At 39.9% G+C, this 25,598-nt stretch overlaps 1 protein-coding gene across 1 annotated transcript in view; it reads left to right on the top strand.

The window, feature by feature from the left end:
• Positions 1 to 25,598, top strand: part of PKHD1 (PKHD1 ciliary IPT domain containing fibrocystin/polyductin) — a 414,564-nt gene that overhangs the window by 35,254 nt on the left and 353,712 nt on the right. The window contains exons 21-29 of the mRNA XM_045543725.1: positions 1,042 to 1,217; positions 4,004 to 4,142; positions 6,868 to 6,995; positions 9,242 to 9,426; positions 10,337 to 10,459; positions 11,665 to 11,770; positions 12,281 to 12,556; positions 19,078 to 19,208; positions 21,460 to 21,595. Coding sequence (XP_045399681.1) covers positions 1,042 to 1,217; positions 4,004 to 4,142; positions 6,868 to 6,995; positions 9,242 to 9,426; positions 10,337 to 10,459; positions 11,665 to 11,770; positions 12,281 to 12,556; positions 19,078 to 19,208; positions 21,460 to 21,595 — 1,400 coding nt within the window. The remainder of the gene's footprint in view (positions 1 to 1,041; positions 1,218 to 4,003; positions 4,143 to 6,867; positions 6,996 to 9,241; positions 9,427 to 10,336; positions 10,460 to 11,664; positions 11,771 to 12,280; positions 12,557 to 19,077; positions 19,209 to 21,459; positions 21,596 to 25,598) is intronic.

Below are 25,598 nucleotides of genomic sequence, written 5' to 3'. Positions count from 1 at the left end.
AAGTTTGACTCAAGAGTAGTTAGTTGTTAAGAATATACTATTTCCTAGAAGGAGTCTGACATTGCTCAGAGAGATAGAATCATAGAACGCCATATTTGGGAGAGACCTTAGAGCAGCGGTCCCCAACCTTTTTGACACCAGAGACTGGTTTCGTGGAAGGTAGTTTTTCCACGGGTGGGGTTGGTGTTGGGGGGCGGTGGTCGCCATCGCAGCTCCACCTCAGATCATCAGGCATCAGGAGTTGGATTCTCATAGGGAGCGTGCAGCCGGGATCCCTTGCATGTTCAGTTTGCAGTGGGGCTTGTGCTCCTATGAGGGTCTGATTCCCTCGCTGATCTGATGGGGGTGGGGGTGGGAGGCTGGGGGATGGCGAGGCTCCAGCAGTGATACAAGCGATGGGGAGCGGCTGTAGGTTGCAGGTGGTGCTTTGCTCACTTGCCACTTGCCTCCTGCTGTGCAGCGTGGCTGCTGCTGGGCCTCAGACTGGTGCTGGTCTGCAGCCCAGGGGTTGGGGACCACAGCCATAGAGAATATTCTTGAGGAAAATCAAGACCCCAAGAATTTGCGATTCACCAAAATTCATTCGGCTAGTGACTGTGCAGTAAGATTCAGGCATCTGGTTCCCTTGGTTCAGTGTTCTTCCCACATATTTCTTACAGGTCTTATAAGTGGTTTTAAATCTAAATGAGTCTGATAATGTCTAGGAGCATCAATCTTCTCTGCGGTTAGGGCCCAGCATATAATCTGCTTAAGACACACAATCAAATTGCAATTTGAAAAGGCTGCTGACACTGAGTGTCATGAATAAATGTTTGACTTAGAATGTGACTCACTGGTGTTTTATCAAAGGCTGAGCTGAGCCCATCTTGGGTGGGATGTTTGTAACTGTGGCACCCAGGACCATTTGGGTGCAGGGGTTCACGGGGTCTCTCTCCGGGCTGCAGAGCCCTCAGGGCCCCAGGTGTGGGAGGCAGGGCTGTGGCAGGAGAGGGCTGCAGGCGCTCACCCAGAGGCCCAGCTCTACCCTGCGCCGTTTTCCAGCTGGCACTTCACTTGCACCAACCTCTGGGAGACGTGTGTGCGTCGTTCCGGGGAGGTCCAGCCTCCACTTGCAAACTCCCCAGTGCTGGTTCATCGGATCGACCTTCTGCCTCTGGCTCAGGAGACAGGCCTGCTCTTTGTGGATGAAATTATTATTGCAGACACAAACGTAACAGGTGACCATCAAATCTGTTCTCCTCCATGGGCCTGTCTGTCCAATGCCTACTCAAACTTTCCTGCCGGGGGCCCCTGTTCTCCATCTTGCCTGCCTTGGTTCTAGAAAGCAGAGGGGGTTGGGATTGTGTGCCTTTGCTTCTGTAGCTCTCCAGTTAGTCCCTTTTTCTCCCCCACTTACCCCAGTGATTGCTCTCGCTTCTGGTGCCTGTGCTCTTACCCTAATGTCACCACTGTCTTGTTGGGAAGTGTTGGTTTCCTCATCGGTAAAATGGGTATAATAAAGACCTCCCTTCATTGGATTACTGTGAAGATTAACCAAAATTCAATATAAAGCACTCATTACAAGTCCCAAGCAGGGTAGGTGCTTACTAAATATAAGCAATTATGTTTACTATCATTATTGTTAGGCCCACAGGATGTCTCCAGCTCTCCATGAGTTAACGTCTGTCACACCAAGGGCTAGGAGGAATACAGCAACATCTGAGCCCATAAATGGGCTGAAGGTCTGATTTATGACCTTCAAGAGAGACTCAGTGAGATCGAAGGGTCACCATATCCTCCATAGAGGGCCCGTGTCCCTCCTGTCTATCCACACTCCTCCCCTCACTATCAGAGCTCAGGCCTGGCCCCTTCCTCCCGAAGTCTCCCTGACCTCTCTTGGGCACAGTGGTCTCACCTGGCTGTGTTGCTCACTAGTCTTAGGGACAAGGTCCTCCTCAGGGGTCCTGCTGGGGTTGGCCATGCATGATGTAAATGCACAGCCGAGGCAGAGTGGTGCGGTTTGCTCTCAGCCCCTCCAGGCTTCCAACTTTTGCTCACATTTCCCTTTCCATCAAATTCCTTGTGACTTTGGGGCTCAGCTATCCTGTATTATTTTTTTTTAATAGCTTCTTTCTCTCTTCAAGGAGAACATGATGATAGAGTCATTTACATTTTGATTTAGAAAATGGGCAACTGTTCAGCCTCATGCCCAAAAATTTCAGAGCTGAGGGCAGGGGAACTTGGGGGTGAATGGCAAGAGGACTGTCTATTGCCCTGATTGCACTGTCTTTGATAATCATCAAAATGCCACCTCTCAACTGTTTCACTTTAAGTGTTTTGGGGGCATCTGCTTATCCTTCCAAACCCTGTTCATGTCATGGCACACATTGGCAAGGACACTCCAAATGGCGTGCTGGGGTGACTGCCTGAATGTATCAATGCCTAAGACCACTGGCTGGGGGCCTGTGGGCAACCCCAAGGGCTGCCACATTTCCAGAAAGCTGAGGTTATCAATATTCCATACACTTGTACCCACTGATTGGAAAACTCAGGACTACATAATGGGTGCTGTTCACTTTCTCTTTTCTCTCCTTTTGCTACCATCCTTCCCCTCCAAATCCTTGAAGCCGAGGAGGCAGAGCTGTTTCTCATGGTCCCCACCTGTTTGTCACCAAATGCTCTGTGTGTCTGGGATCATAGCGGGTGAGGTGAGGAGGGAGCAGGAAGGGAGAGGGTGGAGACAGGAGAGAAGACTGGTGTGGCTTGGGTGAAACGGTCTGCTCACTTTGTCATGTTACCCCGCTGCACCAGCTTTGTTCTGAGGATTATTTAATGACAACATAAACTACGCAATTTGGCTCAATATTTATAGTTAATTGCATATCATTTATCTGATTAATTTTATATTTGATTACATTCCCCCACCTAATATCCTCTATGAAAGTTCTTTTTGTCTGTCACTACTAGATAGTGGTAGCTTCCATTTATTTCTCATTTAGTTCTCAGAAACCATAGGAGACGGTCCTATTATTCCCATTCAATGGATGAGGAAACCAAGGCTAAAAGGGGTTGAGTATCTTACCCCAATCCACACAGCTGGGATGTAGAGGAGCTTGGAATCCAGTGATCATTGACATGTGTGCAGAACCTTCAGCGACTCCCTACCCAGCAAGTGATCATTTATTGAGCATCTACTTTGTGCCTAGTGTTGTGCTAAGCATTGGGTATGCAAAGATGAATAAGACAAAGATATTGTCCTTGGAACTCTTTACAATCTCAACTGTAACCAGTCTTAGGGAAGAAGCTGTCTTTTACCCAGTGCTTAATAGGAGAGAAAAAGCACATTAAAATATATTGCTCTGGTCATTTTAAATCTGCAGTCTCACCAAACTTTCCTTGTCATGCAGATTGCTATCAGTCATGCATGTCATAATTCCCACTTTACAAATCAGAAAACTGAGTCTTAGGGAGCTTATGTGGATTAGCTGAATGGGTCCCCAACAGAAGTGGAAAAATTAGGATTTGGACAGTGGTTTCTCTTAAAGTTTGCACTGTTTTTGCACATGTGCTGACTCCACTCTGTGGACAAACACTCACGTGCCCCCAGGATATGTCTCATAGGTTCAGTGTTTCTAAGAAGGATCCTCTGAATACTCCTAGAGTTGCTAGGAGCTGTGGGAAGGAAAGGAGGAAAGAATGGCAGAATACGTTGCAATTATCTGTGTAGGGGTGCCTCTAAGAGCTAGGGAGTGACGTTTGGCTGGCTGGCGTCTTACTGAACCTTGCTATGGAATCAGTCTTTGTCTCCTTAAATCATGACCTTGCACTTTCTTTTTAGTAATAAACTGGATAGTGGGTCCTCCTACCTCCCCTCCCTTTGCTCTTTACGGCAGCAGGTAGGTAGGAATCCGTGCTTTAAGTGTGTCCTGTGATCTGAGTAGCTCAGCATCTCCAATTGGGATTTTCCCCGCAGCAAGTCTCTCATCTTGAGTTACTTGATAATAATCGAATCTTTGGCCTCTAGTTTCTCAAGCTGATTCTGGAACAGCTCGCCCAGGCGGGAATCTGGTGGAATCTGTCTCTGTGACAGGGTCCCCTCCAGTCTACAGTGTGGCCTCCTTGCTGGCCGGGTGTGGCACGGAGCTCCCGCTCATCACTGCACGGTAAGGAGCGGTTTTGCACACCTGCCCCTCCTTAGGGTTGCTGCTTGGCCTTCGGGGACCAAGGAAAAGCTATCTGTCCTATCGCTTAAAGCAATGTCCTCAGTGTTGAGAACGCAGTGTCAGACTCACCTGGAGGTCTTGTTAAAACACGAATTGCTGGGCCCTACCCTCAGAGTCTCTAATTCAGTAAGTTTGGGGCAGGGCCTGAGAATTTGCATTTTTAATGAGTTCCCTGGTGACACTGAGTCTGCTGGACTGGGGACGATACTTTGAGAATTGATTTCTAGTGAATTTGTTTAAAAATAGTTGTATTGCTGTTCAGAGGGTCACATTACCACTGTTTTCTATTTTCTCTCTTCATTCCATTCCCCATATATTAATCTTGTTGAAATCCTTTCAAGTGAAATGAACGCTTCTAAGAAACATAAATGGCTATTTCTAGGAACTTACCACCAGATGGCACTAGAGCCCCATAACTATTGCTTCTCTGCACTAAAACATTTCCAGCCACAGTTTACAAAGCAGTAACCAAGGATCAGGCTCCTCCAAGCTCCTGGATCACATGTATGCTCGAATCTGGCCTTTTAATTTTTCACTTAAACCCCAGTAGGATGGGAAGAATTGAGATATTCTGCCTTTTATATATGTGTATGTATAAATATGGGTGTGTATGTGTATATATGTACTGCATATGTATGTATATATCTATATATTAAGTCATGTACCACATAGCAATATTTCTGTTGATAATGGACTGAATTATAATATTTGACTATGAGATTATCCTGGCATATTTTTACTGTACCTTTTCTATGTTTGGATATGTTTAAGTACACAAATGTGTACAATTGTGTTACAATGGCCTGCAGTATTTAGTACAGTAACATGCTGTACAGGTTTGTAGCCTAGGAGCAGTAGGATATACCCACATAGCCATATACCATTTAGGACACACCATATTGGCAGGCTCTCAATGCCAAAGTTATTAACTCTGAAATGATAGAGGCTAATTTAGGTTACTCAGACTCACACTTGGAGTGATTCTGACAATCTTCCTTTCTGGGTCTCCTCATGGCTGTTAGCGCCTTCTGGAAGCTTTCGGCCTAAGCAAGATGGGACAACCTTCAGACTAGGTTCTCCTAGATGCACACCCCAACCCAGGCAGTGCCACTCTGTAGATTTCCATATGTTTGTTAACTATGCTTATCAGTATGCAGTACTTAAATATTGTTGATAGAAATTATATATGTCCATTGTTGAAATTTGGAAAATACAGAAAAACACACAGAAGAAGATAAATGTCACTCATAATCTCTCTGCTGAGAGATAACTTCTATTAAAATGTTGGGTCTATATTCTAATAGCCCTTTTCTTAAGCAGTTTTTGTATACATATATATATTTACTTTTTAAACCTCAAATTGGGACCACACATTACATACTATATTTGTAACAGGCTGTTTTAATCTAATGGCATAGATTCAATATTTCCCCATTTCATTAAATATCTTTCTAAAATTATTTTAATGGCTGTCTTGATCTATTTGGGCTGCTATAACAAAATAGCATACACTGGGTAGTTTATAAATAGCAGAAATGTATTTCTCATAGTTCTGGAGGCTGGGAAGTCCAAGATCAAGGCACTGGCAGATTTGGTGTTTGGTGAGGGCCTGCTTCCTGCTTCATAGATGCCACCTTCTCACTGTGCCCTCACATGGTGGAAGGGAGGAGGGTCTCTTTGGGGCCTATTTTATAAAGGCACTAATCCCATCCATGAAGCTTCCACCCTCAAGACCTAATCACCCCTCATAAGACCCTACCTCCTAATGCCATCACCTTAGAGGTTAGGATTTCAACATATAAAGTATGGGGCTACACAAACATTTAGACATAGCAATGACTGAACAGTATTCTATCTCATGCTGTGTCACAATTTATTGGAACCACTTGTCGTATTAAAAACAGGATTGGGCAGGCAGTGTGTTTGTACACAGGAACTACATAAGAACTTGGTTAGCTGGAGTGGCCGTGTTTCAGCTGAGTTTACCAGGCGAGAAGCCTCCGTGGACCAGGGCACACTGACTTTCTGTTTGCATATGCAGATGGGGCTTGAGAAAACAAGTTCAACTCTGTTTCAGAACCAGACCTGACCCTGGATTCCTGTGCTCCCAAGATCAGTGTAGGGTAAAGGGTGGAGTACTCTTAAAGAATCCTAGTATTTGACTGGGCTCGGTGGCTCACTCCTGTAATCCTAGCACTTTGGGAGGCCAAGGCTGGAGGATTGCTTGAAGTCAGGAGTTTGAGACCAGCCTGAGCAAGAATGAGACCCCATTTCTACAAGAAATAGAAAATTAGCTGGACGTCATGGCGCATGCCTATAGTCCCAGCTACTCATGGGGCTGAGGCAAGAGGATTGCTTGAGCTCAGGAGTTTGAGGTTGTAGTGAGCTATGATGATGCCACTGTACTCTAGCTGGGGTGACAGGGAGAGACCTTTTCTCAAAAATAAATAAATGAAATAAACACAAAACAAAACAAAAAGAATCCTAATATTTATACTACACTTCTTCTGCTGTGACAACAGAGGGACACTCAATATTTGGGAGTTTGAGCTCATAGCCTAGAACCATGGAGGATGACCTGGTATTTGAAATGGGGCTATATTTTGTGTGGATTATCACTTCTTGGTGGTACTGGGGTTAATTCTCTGTTTCTGACATGCCTCAGCTCTGTGCCCACGGAAGGAACAGAAGAAGGATCTGGACTGGTCCAGGTGACAACGCAGAGACTACAGAGGACAAGTCCACCTTTAGGAGGATACTTTCACATCCAACTTTCTAATACAGTGATTCCTGGTAAAGGGGCAACTGGGGGTAGAACACTTCTCATTTACATATTGAGGGGCCTTCCTAGGCAAACAGCATCCTGTGAGGTTGTCAGATAGGGTGACAGTCTTAAAGCTAGTTTGTTTATTTTCCAAGTGTCTGAAATGACCTTTTTAAACTTAAAGATCTGGAACAGGACTTATTGTTAATACTACCCCAAACTTTAATTTTGTAGATGTGGAAACTGAGTGGGTTTAGCTTACTGGGACTTTTGTATTAAATTGCTATACGTTGATGACTGGAAACAACAAAAATTTATTTCCTCCAAGTTCTGGAGGCCAGAAGTCCAAAATCAAGTTGTTGTCAGGGCCACACTCCTTCTCAAGGCTCTTGGGGAGGATTGGTTTCCTGCCACATCTGGCTTCTGGCGGCATCACTCCAACCTCTGCCTCCACAGTTACATTGCCTCTTCCTCTTCTATCTCAAAATTTCCTCTTCCTCTCTCTTATAAGGATACATCCATATGATTGCATTTAGGTACTACCTGAATAATCCAGGATAAACTCCTTCTCTTCCATGACCACACCTTTGTCACATAAAGCAATATCTTTATAAGGTAGCATTCATATATTCTGGGGATTAGGACATTGACATATCTTTTTTGGGGGGTCCCCCATTTAGCCAACTACACTGAAGCTTGTCCAAAGGTCATACAAAGAATTGATGGCAGGGTTCAGATGTGAACCTAGGTATTTGACTCTTAGGTCAGTCCTCTACTCTCTAGAGTGTTTTAGACCAAGATCCTTGTAGTCATGGTCCTTCGGAATCAAACTCAATGGTGACGCCATATGCTGTCTAGGATTTTAGTGTTCACAGCAAACGTAGAAAGAGCTTTCGGATGCAATTGGAATAGTGTTCGTAAATCTTCAAGAATATACCCATTTCACAAAGAATGAGGATAAGTAATCATGATATGCTACTTGTTTGGTAGAAACATGGGGAATCAGAGGAAGGCTCAGGAGCATTCCAGAGGGGCTGTATAAAAGTTGGCACATGATTCAAAAGTCTTTTGCCCTCCCAAGCAGAAAGATGCTAGGCTTGCAAAGGATCTACTTGGATGGAAGGAACTGAGTGGTGTTCTTACTATAAGTGGGCAACTTAGAAAAATTTGAAGGCCCCTAGGCTTTTGGAGTCTGATAAATGGGTGAGTAAATGGCAACACTGCCCTGCCTCTGTGAGGTCCGTTGCTGTGTATGATCCTATTCTCATGAACGAGAGCTCATCTGTAGAGAGACTTCTGCTGCCCCATTCCATTGCCCACGATCCTCTCATTACTGCCTGTAGAACAACTGGGGAAAGTCAGCCTAACCTGGCCTTTGGAAATGGGAATGGGTCTGAAATTGTTTGTAAATGTAGAAACATGTATTTTAAAAGGATGAGAATTTTGTTTGCGTTTTAGAAATTCAGTGATGTTTTATTAACCCTTCAGTGCCATGTGGAATTCAAGAAGAAAGTTCTTGAGAAGGTGGAACCTGGGTTTTGATCTAAACCTGTCTGACTGGGTTGGCAAGCTTCTGAAAATCATTGGGTTTCATTTTCTTCATCTCTAAAGTAGGCATTAGGGTACCCAAATGATCCACCTCACAGGGCTGCGGGGAGTAGCTAATGAAATGGAAACTTTTGGTAAAGCATGAAGCAGGGTTCAAACACAGTGTTGTTATTTCTCTGTGGGGCTGTGGAATGGGGAAGCAGGTGGTTGGGCTTAAAGAAAATTCTAATAGAGAAACCGAAGTTAAATGCCAACATTCCTCAGCTGGGTTGGCTAAGTTTTTATGGGTGTCAGCTGCTGTGTGCCTCCCCCACTCCCTGTGAAAAGTGGCCAACTTTTCTCTGCTCACTGGGCCAGCTAAATTTTTCCAGAGAAAGTCCAATAGTTAATTAGACTTTCAGGCATTACAAGGGTGTCTGGAGTTTGCATGTTGAGTTGACAGTCAAGATGGTTTTGTCTGACATGACTGGGCTCTCTGCTTGCTATGTGATATGACACGGATGAAAGATATTATGATGTAAAAAATGGGCATCTACTTGCATTTGACTTAGGGAAAAATGGTTTAACTAGGGTGGGTGTTCTCTTGAAGCTGTGCTTTGACCTTGAGGGTCTCCTGTAAATTTGATAGGCATACTGGTATTTATTCTCTGTTATCTTTGGTGAGGAAACCCTGTAAGGTGGATTAATTAGTGTCTTGTGTTTTCTGTTTCAAAACTTTCTCTCACAGACGTCCCTGTGAACATTTCTGCCAGTCACCTTCACAAGCTCTTGCAGAACAATGCTGATAATGTCACATCCAGGTACCTCAACGTCAGTGACTTCACTGTGAAGGAGGATCTGAACTCTTGCTACGAACATGTGTGGACCCTGTCCTGGTCCACCCAGATTGGCGATTTGCCCAATTTTATCAGGGTATGTATGGTATCCCTTTTAGTGGTATAGATTTGGTGCCTTGGATAAATTTTGTAAAAAAAATTAGAATTATATGAATGAAAACTGTCATGAATTATTCATTTTGTTGGAACAGTCAAGTAAAAGAATTCTGTGATCTTTACTTCTAAAAGTTTTCAGCACATATTTTGTATCTCATATCCCTGATAAAGCAATTTAAACCCAACATGTCCTTTCCTAATTCAGCGTAGGTAGGGAATGTGTTGGTCAGTGTCCACCATACAATAATTCTACATCTGTTATTGGATAATTTAAGCAGATGTGATTGACTTAGATTATCATGGAAGCAGATGGCATAGCAGAAGGAAGTTTAGAAAAGAATTTGCTGTCTTTGGGTAATGACAAAACCAGATGCTCTTGCATATTTAGGGTTTTAAAAAATAATCTAATGATCATCTAGCATTTGGTTATTATAAAGTGAAGACCAAAATGAAATTTTTTTCCAGTTATATGGTATTGTGGGTCATCTGGTTTTGAAACGAAATACTGGTGTGGAGATGGAGGGAGGGTAGGAGACCTTGCTCTTATCTCATAGTACTGTTTCCTTACATTTTATTTTAATATCTTGGATTTCAAACATAAAATAGAGAAGCATAGACCAGCAAAATATCTGAAGGCTTAGAGAGAAGATTGGCCTGTTGTGTTTCCTTTGGCAACTCTACTTGCAAATAAATATTGCTCTGATCTACTGGGGCTTTCATTAGCCATTACTTACTGTTAGGAGTCTAGATTTCAATTCTCTCACTTCATTTTCACTTTCTAGCTGTCTGATTATCTCAAACAGAATGTGAAAAGACCCCCTATCATGTGTTTTCATCAAGATTAGATTTCTGTTCCATGACAGAATTTACCAGAAATGTAACCATCTCAGGTCTCTGATGGAAATCTTACTGGAGTGAATCCTATTGCAACCACTCGTGTGGTATATGATGGTGGAGTTTTTCTTGGACCTATATTTGGAGACATGTTAGCTACCGTCAACCAGCACACGCAGGTGAGCATGGATGGGCCACCCTCAGCGCAAGTCTTAGTTTCAAGCCTAACTCTGCCTCCAACTGATTTGTAACATGGACCAATTGATTTCGCTCCCAAGAATCATTTTTTTTACAATCTGTAAAACAGGAGTAATTATGGTTGTACTCTTTCTACTTCTACAGGGTATGTAAAGTACTATGGAAACATAAATGCTTTGTAACCACAATATCCTATTATAATTAGGGATACTGTTGTTATGGCACAAAAAAATTAGAGAACCTTTGTAGCTAAATATGATTTATGCCTCCAAACAATGGTATTGGAAAGTAAATGAGCTAAGTCATTCCTTTTGTCTTTAAAATGTCCTTTTCTCTTTCCCATCTTCCTATATTCCTGTTATAGGTCATCTGCTTTTGAGAAAGTTTTAAAATACAAAACAATAAATAATATAACCAACACAGGGGTACTCAATCTGACAATTGTCATCAACATTTTGATATATTTATAATTTTTGTTTTTATGGAAAAAATAAAATATGATAGATAATATCCAATATCTCTTCCCTTTGTAAGGAAACACTATCATAAATATAGTGTGTATGCTCTTAATCCATTTTTACATGTAGAGATTCAATTGAGTCATATTTTTTTCACTTTTCTCATTTCCAAGTATTGTTTAAGTTCTGTTGGATTAGCACTAGTTCCAGTGAAAGGGGAAGACATATAGTCTCTTCTTAGGGACCTACCTTTTAGGACAAAAAGAACTTAAACCAAATGTCCACAAACACTCTAGTCTTAAAAGTTATATATTTGTGTAGTGTTGGTAGAAGAAAAGTTCCTACTTCATTGATCTTCACTAGCAAAGAAAGGGCTTTTCACATGAAGTGGGTACCTGATTGGAAATACAGAGTGATAAGAAGTTTTTGTACAGGTTAAGTTTATAAAATTTATTTTTATGGACAGAGAGGAAATTTACTCATGATTGAGCATATTTAACTGTAGAAATGGGTTTCAGCATATCCACCATCATTTTAAGAAAGCATCATATGTTTTGAGCCATTCATTGCAATTTAAGGTTACTTACTGGAGAAATAGAAGAAAGAAAAGAGAATGAGTGAATCATGAACATAGTTTAGCTTGAGGAAAACCTCACAAGTACTTTATTAATACCCTTGCGAATATGAAATGCATAAATTAAAAAATTATTTTTTTGCCTTTTTTTCAGGTGGTTGTGCAAGTGAATGACATACCAGCTCATTGCGTGGGTTCCTGTTCTTTCCAGTACCTCCAAGAGTCAACTCCCTGGGTCCATTCTGTGTGGTGCTCTCCGGGTATGACTTGTAACTTACCACTGAGATGGGCATGGGCCTTAGACTCAGAGTGATTTTGTTAGAGGCCATGTCACTGGTGATGGGTGGGGGATCCATCAGTTCATTAGGTAGAGTTGAGTGATGCAGCAGAAAGTGTATTTTTTGGTCCATCTGAGGGATGTAGGCATGATTTGAAATGGGAACAAGTAGATTTTTGATGACTTAAAATTTTTTTTCCTCTTTGTCCCTTGTTTTGAAATATTCTTTATTTTGATTTTCTTTTCTCTCCCTCTTTTTTCTTTTTTTCTATTGAGCAGCTATCCTTCATTACTAGTTTGAGAAAATTTAAGATGGGGGCTGTGCACTACAATAATAAAGGCAGATGTCCAATTTTGAGTCAGTATTCAACTCCCTGAATTTTGGGAGGGGAAGGTGGGAGGGAATGAACATTTGATGTTAGAGAGAGATCTCTTAAATGAAATGATATCACTGAGTGACGATTTTGTTTCTTAATGTTTTTCCTCCTTTAAGATGGTGACGTCAACCTACTGGTTTATATCACTGGAACTGGTTTCTCGGGTAACTCCCAGTCCTTGCAGGTTAGAGTGAACCGAACAAGTTGCAAAGTTATTTTCTCAAACCAAACGAATGTGGTCTGTCAGACGGACCTGCTACCCGTCGGAGTGCATCGGATCTCGATGTTGGTGAGACCCTTCGGCCTTGCTGTTAATGCCAGTGGAGAAGGCCTCTTCCTGAGCGTGGAACCTAGACTGGATGCTGTGGAGCCTTCCAGAGCTGCAGAGATTGGTAATCTGGGGAGGGCCTGGCAATGCATCTGACCCTGTAAAGCTGATAGAAATCTAGTCCTGCCATGTAATAAATTCCGTATCCACTATGATTCACAGCTTTTTGTTTTCTGACATCAGCACTTCTAATGAGCAGCAGACATTTGAGCCCTTAAATGAATTCACTTGTCATATAAAGGATTATAGTTTGGCTGTGGTGTCAGATGTAATTGGGTTAGTTACTGGTCACCAGGTCCATCTGGCCTAGTGGAAACAACACTGGATTGGGAGTTAGGACACGTGCCTGGGTTTTTATCCTACCACAAGTCAGATGTGTGACCTAGAAGTTGCAGTTACTTCTATGGGTCCTGGTTAGTTTCCTAATAATGATGATGATAGCCACAGTGTCATTTATTGAGTACCTCTTCTAAGTAGTCACACAACCTAAATGCTTACAACTGCCCAAAGGATGGAATTATTATCCATATTTTTCAGATGAGATAATGGTGGTTCTAAGAGGAGAATGATTTTCCCAGAGCTTCACATGGAAAGACGCAGAGCTAGGGTGAGAATGAGAACTGTCTGAAGCTTAGGCTCTTGCTGCTTCTATGTTCCAGGCTGTCTAACTTATAGAACGGCCTAATGATGCTTGACTTGTAGGTTACCTAGGTTTGTGTGAAATTAAAATGAGCCAGGAGATGGGAAAGTCCCTTTAATAGTAAAAACATTTGAAAAATGTCCAGTACAGGCCTTAACCACCCACCAGGAACTTTGTACATGCCTGGTATTTACAAATGCCTGTTAACTGATGTACATTGGGTACTTGGCTAGCATGCAAAGCCAACTGCCATTTGAGTAATGGGGAATACAGAGGGCAGTGGATTTGTTAACATGACCCTGTGGATTGGATCTTGGTTTGGTGGAAAATCAGAAATCTCTCCATGACTTGCTGCTTTTGGAAAGATACAACCAGTTCAAAACAACCCAGCCAGATTGCAAGAATCATCTCAGGAATACATTTGTTAATGTATAAATTTTAGAGCATAAAAGTCCTGTTCTTAATGCTTTGGATTTTTGTCATTGTTTGTTCTGGTGGCCAGAGGACCACAGCTTAGAACAGTTTTTTTTTTTCCTTTTTTTTTTTTTTTTTTTGAGACAGTCTTGCTCTGTTGCCCAGGCTAGAGTGAGAACATATTTTAAAACAGTGTGTTCTGGCCACAAACTCACTCATTGCTCAAAGGAACAGCTTGTTTCTGACTACTTTGCCTAGGAGAATGAATTATGAGGCCCTCCCCACCTCACCTCTGCACGTAAGACAGAGCAAGCAGCACTTGGTCTTATTTCTCAGTGATTTAAGGAAGGAGCCAGATGATATGTGCTGCTCAGAGTGAAAGATCATATTCTGTATTAGCCCAGTAATTATTGGTTTGAGTTTAGGGTATATAAATAGTCTTATCAGTAGATTTATAAGGGACTTTGATCTTCTTACAAAGTTATCTCTGCAGTTCAGGCCACACAACCCTTCTTTAGCTCCCCCCACTAGATTGTAGACACCTTAAGGGCAAACAGGTGATTCAGTTATCTTCATTTCCCCTATACATAGTACCTTGCACAAGGAAGGTGGCTAACTTTCCCAGTTTGCCCGGGACTGAGGGGGTCCCAGGACACAAGACTTTCAGTTTTAAAACTGGGATGCAGAACTCTTAGTGCTAAAACTTGGCCCCAGGAAAACTGGAATGAATTGGTCACCCTATCAGGGCATGCTGTACCAACAATACATAGTGAGGGGATTGGGAGGATGCTATATTATACCTTTATATTTTAGCAAAGGATAGAAAACTGTGAGAAGGGATATGCTAGGTGGGTGCAAATAACTTTTATTAAGACTAAAGGGAAAGGGAGGGAGGGAAGGAGGAAGAGGCTGTAGCTGCTGGTTTCCATATTACTGGATTTAAACCTTCCTTACTAACCCTTCCTCTGCCTGGCCACCTATGTAGCATCACCTTGTGTTAATCAGTCAATCAATCAATCAATCTCAATCACTCAACACTGATTGAGCCATCCCGTATAGAGTCCTGAAGACCTTGTTACTTAAAATGTGGTCCTAAACCAGCAATACCTGCATCACCTGTGAGCTTGTTAGAAATGCAGAGTCAGGCTCCACCTCATACCTCCTGAATCTATCTGCATTTCAACAGGATCCTCAGGCAATTTCTGTGAATAGCACAGTTTGAGAAATGCTGCTATATGGGAGTTCAAGAAAACCAGGCTGAAGTCTACAAGCATGAAATTTACAGAAAAGTTGAGATGTAAGGGATACAATATGCATACTGTGATGAATAATATTCTAAATCACCACTTGCCTATATGCAGAAGCACCCTTAAAAGGATATTTTTAAAGGGAAATCTTAGTTTTGCCTTACATACCATCTTGATCCACTTTTGTGCTGAGATAGTGTAGCCTTCTCCTAAGGCATGGATTCCTGTGAGGCACCTCGGTTTTCAAATGAGAACGGCAAAGTATCACCACCTCTTCAACTTTTAATTATTACCATCAGCAATAATCACAAGAACAATTTATTTCACTCTTATTAGGTGCCAGGCACTATTGATGCTTGGGATACAGTAAATAAAAACAAAGGCTCTGAGCTTAGGGAGGTGGTGGTAAATGTGTAGGAGAAAATCAAGAAGAGGAGGGAGTGAAGAGTGATGGAAGGAATGGCTGTCATTGGCATTAGAGGATGGAGACACAGACGAAGTGAAGGAATACGTCTTGGGGAAGCCTTGGGGAAGAGAGTTGGAGGCAGAGGGAACATCAAGTGATGAAGTCTCGAGTCAGAGTGAGCTTGTCTTTTTCCAAGAACACCAAAGAAGTTGCTGTGGCTGGAATAGATCGAGTGAGAGGACAGTGGTAGGAGATGATCCAGAGCAAATTGTATGGCCTTAGGGATTATGAATGACCCTCATCATACTCAGCTTTTATTCTGAGTGAGATGGGGGCCATTGGAGGATTTTAAGTGAAGAAGTGATATTGTGTGACTTAGGCTGCTGTGTGAGAACGTACTGTAGGGAGGCAAAGATGGAACCAATGAGACCAGTCATCCAGGGGAGAGAGAGTGTTGGCTTGGACTAGGGCAATGTATCTTAGAAATAGGTAGAGTTGCCATATTCTTTTCTTTTACTCTGAGATCTTCTTTTTTTTTTTTGGAACACTAAAAAATTGAGATATAATTCCCATACCATAAAATTCACTTTTTAAAAGTGTGTGGGCCAGTGGTTCTCAGTATATTCACAAAGTTGTATACCTTACCACCATCTAATTCAAGAACATTTTCATCACTCCAAAAAGCAACCTTGTACACATTAATAGTCACTCACTATTCCTCCCTCTTCCCAATCCCTGGTGACCACTCATCTGTTTTCTGTCTAAATGAATTTACCTATTCTGGACATTTAATATAAATAGAATCATGCAATAGGTGACCTTTTGTGTCTGGCTTCTCTGCTTAGCATAATGTTTTCAAGGTTCATCCATGCTGTAGCAGCATCAATAATTTATTCCATTTTATGGCCAAACAATATTCCATGGTATGGATATATCACATTTTGTTTTTCCATTCATGTCATGATGTGCATTTGGGTTGTTTCCACTTTTTGTTTATTATGAATAATGCTGCTATGAATATTTGTGTACAAGGACTTGTGTGAATATGTTTTCAGTATATACCTGAAAATGGAATTTTTCATTTTTCTCATCTTAATTTAACTGATTAAGTAACTCTATGTTTAACTTCAACTGTTTCCAAAATGGCTGCACAATTTATATCCCTACTAGCAGTATAAGAGGGTTCCAAAACCTCCACATCCTCACCAATACTTATTATTTTTTTATAGTAGCCATCTTAATGGTTATGAGATGATATCTCATTGTGATTTTGATTTGCACTTTCCCTAATGACTAATGATATTGAGCATCTTTTCATGTTCCTTTGGTCATTTGTACATCTTCTTTGCAGAAATGCCTACTTAAAATCTTTGCCAATTGTAAAAATTGAGTTATGTATCATTTTATTGTTGAGTTGTAAGAGTTCTTTATATATTCTGGATACTAAGCTCTTATCAGATATATAATTTGCAAATATTTTCTCCCATTGTGTAGGTTGTCACTTTTTTCATATTGTTATTTGAAGCACAAAAAGTTTTAATTTTGGTGAAGTTCAGTTTATCTTTTTTGTTCTTGTCACTTGTGCTTTGGTATCATATCTAAGAAACCATTATCTAATCCAGTGTCACAGAGACTTATGCCCTGTGTTTTCTTCTAAGACTTTTATAGTTTTAGCTCTTATAGTTAGGTATCTGATTCATTGTGAGTTAGTTTTGTATATGGTGTGAAGTAGGGGATCTGTATTAGTTTGCTAGGGATGCTGTAATCAGTTGCCACAAACTGGGTTCCTTAAACAACAGAAATTTCTTGTCTCAGTTCTGAGAGCCAGAAGTCTGAGATCAAGCTGTCAACCTTTGGGAAAGAATCTGTTCTATTCCTCTCTCTTAGCTTCTGGTGATTTACTAACAATCTCTGGTGTTCTTGGCTTGTAGAACTCCACCCTGATCTCTGCCCTTATCTTCACATAACATTCTTCCTATGTCTTTCTTGTCTGTGCCGAAATTTCCCCTTTATTACTGATTTTTATGTGCATTTTATCTATTAAGGACATTATCTATTTATTTTTTACCTCTTTGTTGTCTATTTTGGCAATTTATAAATATTTTTAATTTTTATGTAATAAAATGTATCTTCCTTTTATGGTTTCAGGGTTTGTAAAATACTTAGAATGGACTTTCCATCACTGAAATTTATGAAAATAAAAATTCTGCCATGTTTCCTTTTAAATATCTTTCTTTTTTATGTTTAAATATTTGATAAATTTGGAATTTATTTTGGTGAAGGATGTGAGGTAGAAGTTCAGACTTAATTTTTCAATGCTATTCACTTATTTTGTTTACTAAATAAATAATCAATCTTTTTTTGTGCTTATGTGAAATGCCATATTTAGCATATCCTATGACCCCATATTTATCTGAATTTTTCTCTGGACTTCCTATTTTGTTTCATTTAGCTATCTGTGCATATTCTATTATTACATTTTAATTATAAGATATTAAATATGTATAAGATATTTAATGTCTGGCAGAAGACATTTTTTACTCTTATTTTCCAAATTTTATTTTCTGGCTATTCTTATTGTTTATTTTTCATTAAACTTTAGAATCATTTTGTCTAATTTAAATAAAAATCCTGTTTGTACTTTTATTGGAATTACATTGATGCTTTAATTTAATTTACAAAGATATGGTACGTTATGATATTCACTCTTTCTGTCCATTTATTGTAGTTTTCTTATCTAAGTTTTAATCCATCCATTAAATTCTTCAGCACCATTTCAAAGGTTTTTTCAATTTTTTTTAATCTTCTTAAATTTTTTTGGGGGGGAGTCAGGTTTGTTTCCAGATATTGTATCTCTTAGTTTGCTATTGTATATTGCTTGTTCCATTTTATTCTCTAACTTTGTAGTCTATTGTAGTCTTGCTCTGACTCTTCAGGGCAAGTTGCAGATTTAACTTTAGGGTATTATTCCTCCCAGTCACATTGTCCCCAAAGGTTTTTATCAGGTTGTTTAAGTTCCTATTTCTGTCCCTGACAAGCCTGGAGAAGTTAATCTTGCTTCTTTACCCCTCCCTACTCTCAAGGGGTACAAGGCTCTATTTGGTGGCCTTGCTGCCTCTCTTGTGTAACCTTCTGGGGAGATGGCAGACTAGAATCATTTCCCTCATTATTAATAGGTGCCTTTTTTAATCATTAGCCAGATCAAGGGCTGATCCTTCAAACAGGAAAGTGTGCCATGATCTCAGCAGGATTGGAGGCATCTTTCTTCTTACTGATGTCTGCAGCGAGGAGAAGTCGGTTTCTGTAGTTGCTCTTCAGCGGTCAGCAGAGAGATCCTGATGGCAGTGGCTGGTGACACCAGTCATTTCTGTACCATCGAGGTGACTAGAAGCTGGTATGTGTGGTACCAAATCACAAAGCTGAGAGGCCTAACAGCATCATTTAGCGATGAAGAAAATGGGGACCAGTCAGTTCAGGGACAATACTGCAATGACCTGCTTTAAGTGGCAGAGCAATCTGTGGCCCTGGCCCTGGGCCACTGCTCTTTCTACCATAGTGCTCTCTAACACTTTTCTCAGGAAAAGAATACATTTTATAGGATTGGCAGGAATGATACTTTAAAATCTAGGGCAGAAGGAGTTTTCGGAGACTATCTACTTTGCTGTACTGACTCATGGCAGTACTGTGTCACTATTTCTGCCTCTCTGTAAGACAGTTTGTATATTTACTTTCAGTCTTTTTCTGCAGCTTGAGCATTGCCTTGTGTTTTGACTAAACGGTTCCATATTTTAATTTCATTTTGGCACTTTTGTGGATAATTGATTTTTGTCTGTCTACATGGCTGTGGATCCTATATGAAAATGGTGTTTTTGTTACAGGAGGGCTCTGGGCCACCATCCGAGGTTCTAGTTTGGAAGGTGTTAGCCTGGTGTTGTTTGGATCTCAGTCTTGTGCCATCAATGCCACCACAAGCAATTCACGGAGAATTCAGTGCAGAGTTCCACCCAGGGTAAGTGGATTCCTTTGGCATCTCCTTCTCTTAGGGTGGGAAACAATTATTAACACAAGGCTTTCAGTGACTCACTTCTTAGAATGAAATTAAGTGATGCAGAACTCCCATCATGACAGTATGCTTGCATTATTTATATTATTTTGCTATGAAGTAGGAAACCCCACTAATGGAGCTTATAATTAATATCAGTTAATTCCTTTAAAAAGAATACAACCAGACTGTTCCTATCCACACTCTTTGTGAGTATCAGTGCCACAGAATAAATACATTGATCTAGTTGTACATTCTGTGTGTTGGTCTGCAGAACTTATATATCTTAAAGTCTCTTCTATCTCTTAAGAAAACAATAAATATTAATAACTTAGTTTTCACTAGCAATTTTTTTTCTAGCATAGATGTGAATGGTGGAGCATAGAAACTTCTAGAATGTTATGTTCCTGTGAAATAGGTTCCTAGTTATTCCCCACTGCATACTTTTCCCTTAAAAACAAGTTCCTGAGCTCTTTCTTTCCTGTTAGTTAGTGCTATCTCATGGCCTATTAAGGAATTTGAGTCTGGGCCCTTCCCTGGTGCCGTTGGTAAGCGTCACACTCATGCTGCAGTTGAGCTTTCTATTCAGAGTTGACTTTAACATCATCAACATTCCTAGCACACCCATGACCCCCAAAGATGGCTGTCTGCTGAACAAATAAGGATTCCCTAGAAGATAGGTTTCAGAATATTCTTTGATCACTGGTCCTACATTTTTATATCATCGAATTTCTTAAGTATTATGAAAAGCTAGCTTTTATATGTAAACTACATGGAATTCCAATATGTGGTTGTACCATAATTTGTTTAACTATTCTCTACAGGGTGTCCCAAAAGTCACTATACATAGGGGAAATGGAAAATTGTAGCTAAATGTACCTTTATTTACAAAATATTCGTTATAAAATTTTTCCTTTGTATGGAGACTTTTGGGACACCCTGTATTGTTGGGCATTTAGATAATTTCTAAATTTTCCCTGTTGTGAACAACAGAGCTTTGATTATCCTAATTACTATATTTTGAGGCACATTTATTTTCTCAGGATAAATTAATCTAAATTATAAAACTTTTTATATGTCATATCCAGTTGTCTGAAATCCCTTTTCAGTGTGTACTCCCACCATCACTGTGCAAGCGTCTGATTTTTGGTAGTTTGGGCAACACTGGGTATTATCACTTTGATATATATTTACCATTCTAAGGGGTAAGATATATACGTTTGGATTTCTTTTATCAGAGAAGATAAACGTTAAAAAAGCAAACTTTTATGTTTGATCAGAGTGATACATATAAAGTGAAAGAGAAAATGGTAAATCATGCTCTCCTTCTCCCACTCTTCCCCCTTCTTCAAGTCCTCTTTTTTGAAACAACCATTTTTAATTCTTTTGAATATAGTTACAGTATCATTTTTTGTTAAATCAATAAAACATGTTTACATTACTATAACTATATAAATGATGCTGGCAGAACCAAGTGATATATATTTTTTCTTTTGTAGTTCTTTGTTTTTTTCCCTAGAGTTTTTTTTCTAACCATGTCTTTCGTATAATAAAAATCCACCATCTTCTAAAAAAGTTTCAACATATCAGTTACTCTTTTTTTTTGAAGCTCTCTGTTCTCCTACTTCAGTTTATGTTGTTCGTTTCTTGGTTTATTCTACAGACTTCATCCTAGTACTCTTGATGGCTCTCCTGAGTAGATTCACTTTCTTAGAATTCACATCTTATTTTTTAAATTATTATTTATTTTGTAAGACCACAGCTTTAAGAAACATCCTATGAAAGAGTATGTGGGAAGGAAATTTGCTGATTACTTACATGTCTGAAAGTACACTCATATTTGTGGGCTAGTTTAGCTAGGTATAGACAGTTATTTGAAATTGCCATTTTTTGCAGAAACAATTAATGTGTTAGTTGCAAATCATTCTTATTTACCCTTTAGACTAATGGTGTGGTCCTTCTGGATCTATTCAACACTGCACTTGCCTATTCTAAGCACTTGTCACTCTGTGTGTGTGCGGGCAGGGGGCGGGGAGAGAGAAAGGGGAAAGAGAGAAGTGGCGAGGAGAAGGGAGACTTGAAAGTAGCAAATATACCCTTTAAAAACAACTTTCTTAAAATTAACCTTTTAAACCAGTTCTATATGGACTTCTCTCCCCTCAGGTCAGTCTTACTTTAAAATCAGACTGAGGTTTGAGTTTTAAAATTGATTTTGCAGGGGAAAGATGGACACATTGTGAATGTGACTGTGATCGGAGGGGACCATTCTGCAGTACTTCCCAGAGCATTTACATATGTCTCCTCTTTAAATCCGGTGATTGTGACTCTGAGCAGAAACAGAAGCAGCATAGCAGGTAAAATACATGATACTGCAAGATCTTATTAGAGTATCAATCCTATAAAAAGGGCAATAAATGCTCTATGAATTTTATTATATTTTAAAAGTTTTTTCTTAAAAACCAGGAGATTATTTTTTTCATCTTAGCCATTATTGAGTCAATGTCCTGATATCTGTTCGTTCTTGTAAAATTGGGACCATTTCCATCAGGAAAAGGGTGTGGGAATTCAAAGGTAATAACTGAATAAATATTTCTTGAGTACCTAGTATGTGCCAATAATAATACCATAGACATATAATAGGCTTTAAATTAATCCTTGTTGCTAATTTATAGGAGTATTAGCCTCAGTTTACAGATAAGGAAACTAAAGTAACTTGTCTAAGATGCTGCCTTTAGTAAGTAACAGAGCTGAGATTTGAGCCCAGGCAGTGTGTTTGCAGATCCCAGGCACTTAACCACTTATAGTTAACTATGAAATACTGTTTTGGGTAGCAGTTTCTATTGTAGCAGTTATTTAGTATTATTAAAGAAGAGAATATTTTTATTAACCAAGAATTCTTGTTCCTTGAAACATACTATGTATAAAAAGAATGAATTTATGAGCACCAACTAAATGAAATAATTTAATCTTTCTTTGATGATTCAGATGATTTGACAAGATAGAATTATAACAATTTATTATCACGTCATACCATACAGATTTGGAAAAGTATCAGGTAACACCCCTTTCTGGTTAATTGAATGTCAGATAACAGAGTTTTTGGTAACCATGTCTAAGGGTTTATTATTACAAGACCATCATATTCCCCCCCCCAAAAAAAAAAGCCTGAACTCAATTTTTATGATACTGTTTTCATTTTCCATAGCTCAAGAGTACATAAATAAAGTGAAGTGTCCTTTAGCTTCTCAATATTATTCAGCTCAGATAGTGTAGAAGAAGAATTTCCTGCCTCAGGCGACCAAAGTATATAAAATTCCTTGGTGGTATAGATTCTTCCCAACGAGGTAGAAAAGGGAGGAGGGAGCTCTATGTTATATTCAGATTTCAGTGATTTTTGGCTTTTAATAACATCTACTACCTATAAAGAAAAGAATAAATACATTGTATCACTGCCTCAAAGGCATCTAGGATTAGCCTGACAATTGACCAAGAGACCAAGAAGTTCATGTTATTGATATATACAATACAATGTATTCTTTTCAAAATGTACACTTGCATTTTAATCTTTCTACAGGCAGAATAGAGAAGAACATGCTATAAAATCCACAAAGTGTGGTAGCCTATTGGGAAAGTCTCTTTTAAGTTGGAGTGCTACACATCTCTATCCAGAATTTGATGTGCAGGACCATTAGTGTGGTGTTTTTTTCAGTCAGAAACAACTGGAAAAACTTTCAACAAATTAAATTCAACAGAGTTTATTTGAGCAAAGAACAATTCACGCATTGGGCAGCCCTCAGAACCAGAAGAGGTTCGGAGAGCTGAGCTCTGCAATGTGAACAGGCATTATGTATAGACAGAAAATGGAAGTGAGCTCCAGAAACAGCATGATTGGTTACAACTCCCTGCTGCCGTATTTGTGTATGATCTGATTTATTGGCAGCCTGTGACTGGCTGAAGCTCAGCTACTGTGATTAGCTAAAACCTAGCTAGTTGTTGCAAAAAATATAATCCTAAATTAGGTTTTCAGTTTGTTTACCATTAATACCAAATTAGTTTGCAATTCAGTATGTAGGAACTCAAGGTATGGAGGCAGCCTCAGGCCAAATTTGGTTTCATTTCACATACACCTCAGGCAAAATATTTAACTTCCTTTATCTCTAGTTTCTCCATTTGTTAGGCGGGAATAATTCTTTCAAGGTAATAATAAAAATTGGAGATAAAGGGGGTAAAAGCACCTAGTCCAGGAACTGACATGGAGTAAGCACTCAATAAATGCTTTGTTGAAGTGAAAGCCAGCATTCTGCCAGATACTGGATGTTATATAAATGAGCCAAAGATTTACTCTGCATATTAGTCCTATATTGTTTACTTCTTCACAATATCCTGGGACCCACTAGCTTAAAAGTCTACCAATGCTAAATTTAAGTTTTCATACATTCAACTGTTTTAAGTATAGTCAAAAGGAGTATGTTTTTAGCCATTTAGAGCCTGCTTGCTTTGCATACCCCATAAAACTGCACACAACATCAGCCAGCTATAGGTAAGATATACCCTGGGGCTATAAGAGACCCAAAACTGTTTATGCCTTTAGAGCTCTCTGACCCAAAGACTACCCACACAGAAGCTCCCTCTCTGATCTCCCTCCCCCCCAGAGTTCCCTTGCCTTTCTTCCCTTCCGGTGGTGGCCCTGTACTGTTGCATCTGGAAGGTGTCCTTGTGAGACGTCCCCTTTCTCTGTGCATCTGTGAAAACACCCCTTGAATAAAGCTCCTTTTGTGCTGCTGCCACCTTGTGGTCATGTCTTTTTCCTTGATCAGCCCTGAAATCCCTTGAACTCACTACATTGAAGCTTCAGTTTTCCAGTAGAGGTTGGGAGGACATGAAGAAGCAAAGGCATGCAGAATGAGGAAGAAAATAAAATTAAATGAAGCCTTTTTGTGTGCTGTACCATGCCAGATGCTTTCCCAAGATATCTAACATAATTCCTATAACAAACCACATGGGATAGGCTTTATGACCATCTTATTGATGAAAAAATTCCAAGGCTTTGGGAGCCCAAAGTAAGTCACTCAAAGTCACAGAGGTAGTTAAAGGGCAGGCCAATGATGTGAATGCAGATTCACAGTCTTGCCACCATGCCACATCCCTCTTCTCGGACTTTTCTCTTTCATGCCACCTCTTTCTCCTCCTCATCTGATTGGCCGTGGCATCCTATAGATGCCAGCTCCGCAGTAATTCTCAAATGCTAGAGGCTACAGGAGCTAGAGGTGCTTTACCCCAAGCTGTGTCTCTGTGGGCACACTGATGCATAGGAAAGGTAAGCACGTTCATTTCTAGTGCTGCTGTTTCACACTTGATCTCTGGCTCTCAGTAAGCCTCTAGTTGTCTACAGACTGAATTTCTCCTCTCCTGCCTGTTTGGTTTATCTTGTAGACTGGAAGAATAGCTTCAATCATGTCCTTTTCTCGCTTAGAAGCCTTTGGAGGTCTCCACTGTCCACTGAGTTAAGCAGAGACCCCCTCAGGACTGGCTTTCTTGGTCTTCAACTACAGGACCATCAACCTGGCTCTCCCCCATGGAGTTCATACCTGTATCCACGTGTACTTTGTCTTCTAGAAAGTCACCTCATTCTCTTTTTTTTCTGTCCAAGCCACTGGATGATGAAGAGTAAGAAAGTGCTATAAAAATTTGCATAAAACCATGAAGTTTTTGGAATTAAATTATAAGTCTCCTCTTGTGTATCACTTTCTCTTGGAATTTATCTTTTAAACCGCATTTCAAGTACTGTTTTTGCCCACGAGGCCTCTCCTGATGTTCATAATGTTGCTTTGATCTGAACAATCCCAGTGCTTAATTTTCACCCCTCTTACAGTATGTCTTCTACTGAAGCTGTTTGGTCACCTATTTTATTACCTTTGAGTTCTCTTTGAGAGCAGGGTCTGCATTTAACTTACTTACGTGCCCCTTGCGGCACCTTCCTCATAGTACTCAATAAATATTTGAATGAAAAGGAACAAAATTAAAGTGTTAATAGAGTACACAATATTTTAGTGGAGTTGCTAATTAAGCTAAAATGTATTAAAATACAAGGCAGAAGACTAATGCCTTGATTTTTTCATTAATTAGCTATGAGGCCTTGGGTGCTCAGCCTTAGTTTCCTCAAATGCAAAATGCCAGTCATACTGCCCATATATATCATCAGGATAGTGTGAAGACCAAATGGCATAATATATAGAAAAGTGCTCTGAAACTATGAACTACTTTATGCACATACGGCATTATAATAAGGTTCAGTGCACGCTGAAGACAGAAGTTTAGACTTTTATCAGTGCAAAAGTGGAGGTTAAAAAAAAAAGA

This window comes from Lemur catta, chromosome 2 (assembly GCF_020740605.2).
Source record: "Lemur catta isolate mLemCat1 chromosome 2, mLemCat1.pri, whole genome shotgun sequence".
Taxonomy (NCBI): domain Eukaryota; kingdom Metazoa; phylum Chordata; class Mammalia; order Primates; family Lemuridae; genus Lemur; species Lemur catta.
Note: the sequence above shows the minus strand (reverse complement) of the source record. Positions and strands in the feature narration are given on the sequence as shown.